At 41.9% G+C, this 10,736-nt stretch overlaps 1 protein-coding gene across 3 annotated transcripts in view; it reads right to left on the reverse strand.

The window, feature by feature from the left end:
• The window catches only part of GRIA4 (glutamate ionotropic receptor AMPA type subunit 4), a gene marked incomplete at its 3' end in the record, with an annotated part of 250,182 nt that extends 240,345 nt beyond the window's left edge, over nucleotides 1-9,837 (reverse strand). For all 3 annotated transcript variants that reach the window (XM_082009469.1, XM_082009470.1, XM_082009471.1), the window contains exons 1-2: nucleotides 9,367-9,837; nucleotides 8,082-8,240 (exon numbers count right to left, since the gene is read on the reverse strand). In XM_082009469.1, the coding sequence (XP_081865595.1) occupies nucleotides 8,082-8,240; nucleotides 9,367-9,454 (247 nt within the window). In that variant the 5' untranslated portion in view covers nucleotides 9,455-9,837. The remainder of the gene's footprint in view (nucleotides 1-8,081; nucleotides 8,241-9,366) is intronic.
• Nucleotides 9,838-10,736: the final 899 nt, after the last annotated feature.

Genomic DNA, 10,736 nt, shown 5'->3' on the forward strand with positions numbered 1-10,736 from the left:
CAAGCATCTCCGGGACAGATCCACACAGAAAAGCTGGAGGAAACCACTAATACAAGGTCCTACATGACTCTGCTGAGACCATGGGTCTGTAAAGTCTTGTTCTTTTTTTTCCCCTGTCAGCTTAGGTGAGGAAACAACGCGCTAAGTGTACTGATGTGCATGCACTTTTCAAAAATATTATCGCTTTTTACTCCTGAATTTTACATGAATGTATCTGTGCTTGACAAAGTGTTTTTCGCTTATACTCAATAATGTTTTCCAGACCTGAACAAACCCGTCTCTCACATTAACTAGTAGCGTGAAATACTGCTACTGTACATCAGGAATATTAAAGTAGGCAAATAATATGCTACATTTTGTACTCCCTTCGCTCTACAAGAATTGCCTCTCTTTCTCCTGCCTCTGCCTTGAATATGTGTTACATAGATTATTTCACTCACTGAGGAAACTGATCTGAGCCTGACATTGAAAAAAACGCCATGTGATTATCAGTGAAATCAAAAAGAAATGAAGCATAACACATAATTGTGAAAGAAATTAACAAAACCAGAATATTTTGCACAATATCTCCTGATTATTTTGTATCATAATTTGTAATACTAACATATGCATCGCCTTTTTCACCACAATGTGAAAATGTAAATTCCATATCCATTTAGAAATGGATTTGAAAACGGAGGCAAACAAAGTGTAAAAGTCTCAATTCTTTTCAGTAATTAACTCTCACTACCTGTGAACTTTCCTAGAACACCTATTCGAGGGATATTCATTGGACATACCTGAATTGTATGAAAAGGTGATGTGCAAATAAAAATGAAGTTCCAGTTTCATGGGCTTAAGAGAGTACTATGCAAATACACCATAAAAGCAACTGGAAGAGCATGCATGCAGAAATGGCACAGAATCTATCCCACAGAGGGTCTGCAACTGAGAAACAGAGGAACAGTTATGAATAGTTAAAAGCTGATGTATTTTAATATCAGTCTTCAAAATGTGTTTAAAGCCTTTCCCACAAAGAATCTAATAAATAAGCTGGTGAAAAGTGTAAGTGCTTTTTGTTTCTCTTGCGCTCTCTTTGTATTTACAGAAAAAAAACTGCAGTCACGCTCATGTTGTACATGACTTCAGAATACAGAAAGGTACTGCACAAGGCTCCATTTTTCAGGAGCAATGGTTGCATATAAATACCACACCGAAATAACCCATGGAACATAAGAAAACAGTAGCCCAAATGACATTCTTTTAAAATACGCAATTATGTAACAGCAGTCCAATTTCTAAACATATTAAAAAAAAAAATAACAAGAGTTAGGCAATTTAATACTTTTAAAAATTTGAGCTATGAGACAAAAGAATGTATTCACCTTGCAAAAAAGTGGTTCCTATTATTCCTTCATTATAATGTGCTCCAGCCTGCAACCCCTGCTCAGGTAGAGCGCCTATTTAAATCACAGACAGCTCTGCCTGGGGAAAAAACTGCAGGACAAAGGCCAATATTTGAATTGGAATTTGTTAATGTTAGCATAGCTGGCCAAATCCCAGCAAGAACAGTAGCTTGTTAATAAGTATCCAGTTATTCCTCCTTGAGTCCAACATAAAGCTTATCTATAACCAGCTTCTGAGGAACCTCTTGAAGAGGAAGGACGGGCTAGGTCTTTACAGTGTGTTGCCAAGACAAAGGTGATGGGTATGTGACACTCTGGTTCCATCTTCTTACCATGAGGAAACAGAAACTCAACAAACAGCTGCAATTACTTGAACAAGTCAGGCAGACACTTCATCAGGACTATGGGAAAAAGAACAGGGAAGAAACAAAGTCCTCACAAGGAAGTAACACCTTTGAGTCAAGACAGTTGACCCATGTGTTACCATGCCGGTAAGGACAGATTTTCCAAAGTGCTCAGGAACAGGTAAGCAGGTAAGCAGTTCCCATCAGGAAGGCAGGTGCTGCTGAGTACTCTGGAAAATACTAGAATGTCTCTTAGTGCCAAAATGTAAGATAGCCTCCCCATTTGAACTTGGGTGCCTGAAAACAGACATCATCGATATAGAATTTTTAAGAGTACTCAACCCGTAATTGTGTTGACAAACAACTGATTCCGTGTCAGCATTGTTTAAAGCTAGTAAGATCTTTAAAATAAAAAAAAAAAATATTAAAAAGTTATGTAAGAACCCAAACTAGACAGGGGAAGGTGATAAAACTTCTGAGAAAATGGTTAAAGGAAAATGTCCAAACAAGATGCTGTGATCAGGTACTCCTGAGCAAATTTATTTTCCCAAATTCAGAAGAACAATTCCCAATTTACACAAGAATAAATCACCTGGTTTGACTTTGTGTCCCAACTCATAACTTTGGTACAGGTATGTCCACCTAAGTGGCAGAAGGAGACTTGGTGCTGTACTAGGCCAAAACCTTTGCCTCGAGGCAACTACCCAGAGGAATGGAAATCCAGAGAGGCGGCCAACTTTTCCTCTTAATTACACTGGTGCAATCATACGGAGTTCTTCACCTTTGCAATAGCAGAAATTTCATCCCCTTTAAATCAGTCATATATTAAGGAATAAGAACTATGAGAAAAGATTATTTGGTCCAACAGGTTTAAACCCAAAGAATTTCACCTGCTTACAATCTGAATTTGCGCAATTCATAGTAGGATCTAAAACCGTTAAGAAATCAAAGCAGACTGCTTCCTCTCTCATGAACAAGCAAGTCTCAAAACAATCAAGACCTAAAAATGAAATGCATGAGCTATTTTGACTAGCATACAAACTTAGATTACAATTATAAAGCTGATGTTAATCAATTTAATTTACTTGTTAAAGTGCTTTGTCCTGCACAAGAAGTACTGCATTGCATTGGCGTCTGCAAGAGGACTGACGGAACACAATCTTTGTTATTAATCCTCTGAAATGAAGATGAAATTATTTCTGTAGCCTACAATAAAGCTTTTGAGTTTACAGTTTTAGCCCATCCAGTAACATGCTAGGACAAAGGTCCTATTTCATGCCAGGGAAATGCATGTTATGAATTTTCACTGAAGAAATCTGACTATATTTGAGCAAAGGCCCATCATTTATTTTCACAATAGTAACCTTGAAAATTAAATCCACACTCTGATGGATTGGAGCTATTGATGGTTGATTTTCTCTCTGTTGTACAGATATTTACAAGGATCACATTTAGAGCTATGAAATTCTTTGAATATAGGTCTTCTTGTACCTCAAAAATACACAGAATCCTTTTGGCAAATGACACCCAAGTACATATATATTCTTTGACTCCATCAGCAACTGCTAATGATAGAAATTTTAAGATAAACTGTTTTCAGTAATTGGGGTCTAGTTTAAGATAAACTCCATGGATTAAAGCAAAACAGTCATTTCAAATGGGTTTTTGTAATTGATCCTATTTTAGAAGGGTATGATTTAATCCAGTTCCATTTTTCTAGCCAACTGGCACACTATTTGCTTTTGCAGTTCAAACCTGACCGTATGGTACGCCTTTATGGTAACTCTCAATATACTCCAAACTGCATCCTTGGGAATACTGTACTGCTCCTAATAGCAAAATACCATTCAGCTGTATGAAACCTCACTTGCTAAATAAAGAACACCACGGTTTTAAATGACACTGGTTATTAAACTAAGGTTACACTCCTATTGCTAAATTGAGTTGTAATTATAAAGCAGAATTAATAACCAAATTTAATGAAAATCCCATTATGATGCAGCTTAGCAAATCAAAGCTGAAACTGCTGTAAGTAAAATGACAGATAGTCACAATATAAAGGCAATACTAGATTTGAGTCTATTTCCTCAGCTTTTGGGATGTCTCAGCAGAAAAGTTAACTCCAAAATGACATTGCCTCTCCCCTCGCTAGCAAGCGTAAGCCCAAAGACAGACCACAGAGCGGGCAGGGTGACGAGCGAGGTTGCTGTCTGTGCTCAGGGCTGACCCCGACCTCGGTGGATCTCACCCAGAAACTGCCCTCACGCTGCTGAGGCAGTATCAGACCCTCCCATTCCAGGTCATCAACCCCGCATGAGCCCGGAGGGCATAAAAGTCAAAAAACCAAACTCTTCGAAAAACAGGAAAGTTATTCCAAGATAGGGAATTTTGAACTCCAGGAGGTTTTTCGTCTTCTAATCCATCTGGCACATAATAAACAAAGTTGTATTTTGGCGGGTTTCTATCTATTGGGATTAAAAACTGGTAAGAACTGAATTGTGCACAAGATGAAACAAAAGGAATGTCTGATTTACCCCAAATTACACTTATGAGGAATATCTTCATCTCAGAATACACATGAAGTCAAACAGACTCAAAGGGAAAAGCTTTACTTTTAGTATGCAGCACTGATTAAAGACCTGAACCGATCTCTCTTCTTCCCCATTTAAGCCTAATTCTGTACATGAACTGGTTACACATTAAGGATTTTTGAAAGTTCAACAGAAAAATTCTGAATCACAAGACAAGAGCTGGAAGGCAAACAGCTCTTTGTAAAATTATTAGACCTGCCTCTCTAAAAGTATGCAAGCAGGTGTAATGTTGACTGCGTTGCTGAGATATACTAATGTAATATAGATGGTGCACGGAGTGGAGAAAATTATTTTGCATTCAACTAAATATATACAATCCTCTCCAAAAATCAATGCATTGCTCCAACTTCGGAAATCAGGCTGAAGGTAGGTTTCCAATCAAGAGCAGAAATTCCTGCTTATAATGTGAAAACCAATGCATGCCAATAGTCAAATGTTTCAGCTCTGCTGTATTGTGTTCTGATGAGTAAGAATCTTGTACTATTCATGTTTTGCAATAATTTCAGCGCTGTCTGTCGGTAAGAGAGGTTCTCTGAATAATGTATGGAGTGGAAAAGAAATGAAGAGAGTTTAAATAAAACACACAAATGGGAAGGGGAAAGAAAAAGGACCATCTCCAAACTGGTATAGATCAGATCAATTTTGCAAACTTACAACGTCTATCTGCTTAACTCTATCTGTTTCATATGCATGAAACATATGAATATGCATATCGTTTCATGATTTAGAACAAAAATACTAATGTTCTGGGCCTGTTTAAAGAAAACGCAAACATGTAAGAGAACCATTAGAAGACAGATATTAAACTGAATATACAAAATTATTGGCGTTCCAAAAATACTCCTGGGTGAACATTTGGATATGTGTTTTTATCTAGTAAAAAGAAACAAGTATGCCAGTTTTTCCAGTGTTGCAGTGAGTTACCTGCTAATATGCCATCCATATTATATCCATATCCATACCCTTTGAAATAGTCCGTTCACTGTCCCTAAAACATGGAAGGGGCCAGGCCCTGAATCTTCAAAAGTAACCTCTGCAGCAAATGGAATCAGAAATAGAGGCAACCGGTCTCAGAGCTTTATGCTTGAACTCACATGAATATTCATTTCACTCCAGCAGCTCTAAGGCTTTTGTGCTGTGTATTTGGGGACGTGTGCGCCGAGTCATTTCCACACAAATAGCACGATCCAAAGCCGCTGTTTCACAGTGGTTCAGCAAAGAGTTATCATTTCATATTGCCATGAAATCACTTAATTCAGAGCTGATGGTGGGGGTTCTTTAATTAGGTTAGAAAATCTCACACATCTGTGCTTTAGAAGCCTCTGTCAAGCCAGCAAATTCAATCACATGGAAGCCGGTGTCCTCCAGCTATCAGACAATTGATTTTTGCAGGATTCTGCTCATATTTAGCTTAAGGCACATGCGATATGTTAATTCAGTTGTCAGTCAGTTTGCCGACGTTTCATTAGGAGAAGGTTTGTTTAAAAAGTATTCTTCAGTATTAAAACGTGTAAAAAAAGAAGCAGCAGCAGGATTATTGGCACAAGACTGCGAGATGTGAAATAAATACAAACTTGGACTAATGCAAAAACACATGTTGGTTTAAGTTGGAAGTACAGACCTAAATAAGGCCTCATCATCTCTGAGTCATTAAACTCTCTGGAACTGAAATTGGGTTCAGTTAAAAAAAAAAAAGGATCAGGTTATGAATCACTATTTCTACAAATGACAGCAAATATAAGGGGACAGGTTTTCCTCAGTTAAAACAATGCAAGGTAAACATAACCTAGCCTACGGTGGTTGGAATGAGAGAGAAGAACCTGATGCTAACAGTCTAAATGAAGAAAGTTTTGGGCAAACCCTCTTTATATCTGTGGTGTCAGTCTTACACAGAGAAGTGGTTCAATTTTAGACAATTTTAAATTTATGCAAATCAGAATTAATTCACTAACGTTCGAACAGAAATTCTGTGCGATACCCTTAATCCAAAAACTAATAGCCTCGGAAATTATTTGGTAGAACTGGATGCGTGGGCAGAATCTAAGAAAATTGACTTTACCTAAAATTACTGATTTCAATATACAAAAATTTTAGTCCCCTCCTCCTTCACTAAAAATGAAAGTTTAAAAAAGCTACTATGTCATCTGTCTTCATGCAATATATAATCAGTGCCTCCAAAGTTGACAAGCATTGTAGTATTTTCTCAATGAACTACACCTGTATGGATCTGATTCCCTCCAGTTTCAAAGCATCTTTCGAAATGTTTTCTCCTTGTGGAATTTGATACCGATTTTCATGCTAAACACAACTAATACATTGCTTAATATAGAATTCACACTTAATGGGACATCAGTCTTTCCTGCATAAAATGAATGGAGCCATTCTGGCAGCTCAGCAGCTTTTGCTGTTAAATAAGGTGGCAAGGTCATCTGAAACCTGGAGTACCAAAGGCTCGTATAAATAAATTTAGCGATCATTCAATAAATTATACATGAGAACTGCACAGTCCTTTGTATGTTTACCTATTAAAAAGTGCCACAGAGATGGCTGTGAGAAAGTGGAGAGAAACATAGTGCTTGTTTTAAAGGCACGATAAACAGTAAGAGCTTCTCCACTATGTTTCTATTTTAAACTTGCTCAGCAATGTTGCTTAGGGCATCTACTTCCAGAGGCAATTGACTCTCAAATGAAGAGGAGGGATTCGAAAACTTAAAAGGCCACAGAGGAAAACCTATAGAATCCTGAAATACGGACATCAAAGTAGTAATGCTACTACTGTCTTCCACTTTGCCACACTATATCCCACAGTCTTACATAATAACATGAACTCCTCTTTTTAAGCCTGACATGATGAAGATAAATAGAAATAATGCTTTGCCACTTTCAGAGATTAAGCAGTATCCAGCATGTGTTTTAACCACAGCTAAAGACCCTGAGGTGATCTACATGTAGGAAGTTCAGCTAATTATAGTCTGCCTTGAAAAAAAAAAAAAATGTTACCTCATTTGGTAAAGGCATTTCTTTTTCTGTTTTCCTCTCACAGTGTATGTGCATCTGTGTGTGTGCGGGTGTGTGTGTATAGAATATATGGTAGGAAGAGAATATTTGTTCCAGTTGAGGTGGTCTGTGAAATCAAGTAGATCAGATACTAACTTGATTTGGCACCAATGTATGGATGCATAGAGACATATCCACAGGATGTATGCATTACGAGATGGTAAGAGACATTTACAACCTAGAATATAAGAGCAGGGCTGCCTCAAGTGACATCACCAGATCAACTGCAGCGTCAACCAACTCAGATATATTATCCTGCACACCACTGCTTCCCTGTCTCCTTTCCAGCCATTAGAAAAGCATTTCTGAGCACAAATATTATCACATATTTTCAAATACACGCAAGGCTCGCCATACTCAAAAGCAAACAAGACTAACTGTGGGGTTTAGGGACTGATCGAGACATTCATAATTTTTCTTTACAACAACAAAATTCATCTCCATAGAAACTGGGAAGCAAGAAACTACAGTAATAACACTAAAGTAAATGTCACATCAGGTTAGTCAGCAGAAGGCAGGAGAGAGGATTTTGCTCCAGTGAGAAACGAACAAGGATTGCTGCCCCTTCTGCTCTTCTGCACAGGGTATCTATACTGAAGACTGACTTACTGATGTATTTCCAATGCAAGATAATAATGTGGTTTCCTGCAATTTCCACTGCAATTTACTCGTAAGGTGGTCAGATCAACGGCATGTTTACTTACAGGCATTTGTTACAGCGAAGCTGTTAGCTGTTTCAATGTTGTCTACATGAGGAACCAAATTAAAAGGTGCTTCGGATGCGTTGGGGCTGGTGTTATGAAGAAAAATTGCTAATCGAAAAGCAGTGTATTCCTGATCTGTGTTCCTGATGAAGAGACCACCTACAAAAAGCAGAAAAAAAGCAAAAAAGCAAGGGAAACAGGGTGAATTATTTGCAAGCTACTATCTTGTAACACCAAGCAACTGTTTCCCCAAGCTGCACAGTAAGGCAAGTCCTAAGACTTTAATGGATAAGGAACTAATCATATTCATAATCACAACCGCTGCCGTTAAATCACTGTCCTAAATCGTTTTTAACCTCCCTGATGCATTCATACTTCTTTTCTGACTTCTCAGTTTCCAGCTTTTCATACATAAATACCCAGATTTGTCATGATTACAGTGACCTTTGAAAGTGTTTAGCCTCCATCTCCCCGATACTGAACACACTGGTAAATCACCTACTCAACAGCCTCTTACATTAAGTGGCGGGCTGATTAAGAGGAACGATGCTTTCTGGATTAAAAAAAAAAAATAAAATAGCAACTCAGTGTAGGATAACCTACACTGAACAGGAATATAATGAACTTTGCTCCTCTGCAGCCATGTGCAGGCAGGGAGAAGCTCAGCCTTATTAGCAGCATCTTCACAAGTCCACGAGAAATGATGCAGTGATGGAGCTGAGCTGGAAAGAATTCAGATAGCTGCGTCCCATCCGAAACACGTCTGAAAGGAGGGAAGCAGGAGCCGATGGGAAAGGGGCGAGGATGAGGCACGGGACTACAGGAAGAGACCTACAAAATCCGAAACTTTCCAACTATGAGACGGGAAAGAAAGGAAGCGCTGCCTTTCACCCCCCACCCCTGCCGGCTACCGCAACCGCCGGTGCCCCTAACTCGCCATCCCTCCGGGAGCCAGGCAAAAGCGGGGGGTGCCGGAGGGGCTCAAGCAGCCCAGGGGCATCAGCCCCGACCCCCTCCTCCCCTCCCGCCTCTGCATACCCCGCAGCTGGAACGGGTTCTGCAGACAAGAAGCATCCTCCCTACCGCACGCGAACGCACGCACACATACATGTACACACACACAGAGGCACACATACACAAACACACGCGGTGTTTTCGTGAAGGCAGGGAAATGGAGTGGTGCTGGAGGAGAAAGCTGCAAACTGCCTTCAGAGCCTCCTTTCCAACTCACTTTTCAAAGGATTGAACCCCTGGACACACGCACGCAGCCCGCTGCAGCGCTTACCTATTTGCACGCTGCTAGGAAAAGCTCCCATTGCTAGTCCCCAAAAGCCAGAAAACAAAAAGACAAGCTGTCTGCAAATTATCCTCATCTTCTCTCTTGCCTCTCTGTCTCGCCTTCTCCCGCTCGCTCGCTAGACGCTGCTCAGAGAGGCATTGAGGACGAGGTGGCTACAAACAAAATCAAGAATTAAAAAAAAAAAAAAAAGAGGAAGGGGGAGAAAGAGAGGGGTTTCCTCCTTTCTTTTTCTTTTTTTTCTGTTTTTTTGGTGGTGGTGGTGGTTTAGTATGTGTTTGCTGTTCTCTCCCGCTCGCGCTCTGCCCCTCTCCCGGCTGCCGCTGCCGTTTCAGCAAGCCGCCGCGCCGCGCCGGGCTTTTCCCGCAGTCTCCATCGCCGGGGAGCGGCTTCTGTCCGGCTGCAAGCGCTGCACATGCAGAAGATGGTGGTGAGTTTGGCGGCGGGGGGGGGCGCGCCCAGTAGCGGCGCGGCGCGGGCGGACATGCGCCGTGCGCCCCCCCCCCCGCCGCGGCCGCCGCCGCCCGCACCGCCGCGGGCGCGGAGCGGCCGTACGCGCGCGTGCGCGCGCGACCCTGTGCCGCGCCGCCCCGCGGAAGAGCCCGCGGCTCCGGGCGCGCACTGCAGCGCCGGCGGTCGCAGCCACCGCGAAAGCGACGCGTTTGTTTGTCGGTGGTGTTTTTTTGTACGGGGTTTTTTCTGTGAGTTTGGGGTTATTTTTTCCCCTTTCTGCCGCTCGTACCTCCGCGGGCGCGCAGCGGAGCGGAAGTTTGTGCCGCGGGCGTAGGGCGAGAGGGCCAGGCAAGGTGACTGCCCCAGGCTCTGCGCGGGGCGGGGGAGGCACGGCCGCCGCAGCCCCTCGTTCGCGCGGCCGGGGCTGGTGCTATTAAGTACCAATTATTATTAATGAAGGTGGCAGGGCGTATCTGCATGTGCTGAGCGGCGCGGCAGGGGCGCTCCGGTTGGCGGGCAGGGCGGGGGGCTCCGCGCCGCGCTCCGCATGGGGGGAGCGGGACCCCCGCCTCGCTGCCGGATTTGCGGCAGAGGATGGAGCAGAGGGACGGGAGCAGGGAAGCGCTCGGCGCCGCTGGGCACTCATGCCGAAAGGAGGGAGAGCTAATGAAAGGAAAACTTCGCCGCTCCCGTGCCGCCGCCGACTTCTCTTTTTTTTTCTTTCCCTTTTTTTTTTTTTTAAAGTGGGAAAAATAACACAGCTTTTTTTTGTGTCTGGACCCTTCTTTTTGATGCCTTTGGATTTTTCTTTCCAAGCCTTGGAAGTTCCCCAGAGCGGCTGCCAGAGATCTGGGGATATTGTAGTTAATAATTAAAAGATATATATAATAAATGATAGGTAATGA

The sequence above is a fragment of the Phaethon aethereus genome (genome assembly GCF_964289735.1).
Source record: "Phaethon aethereus genome assembly, chromosome: 1".
Taxonomy (NCBI): domain Eukaryota; kingdom Metazoa; phylum Chordata; class Aves; order Phaethontiformes; family Phaethontidae; genus Phaethon; species Phaethon aethereus.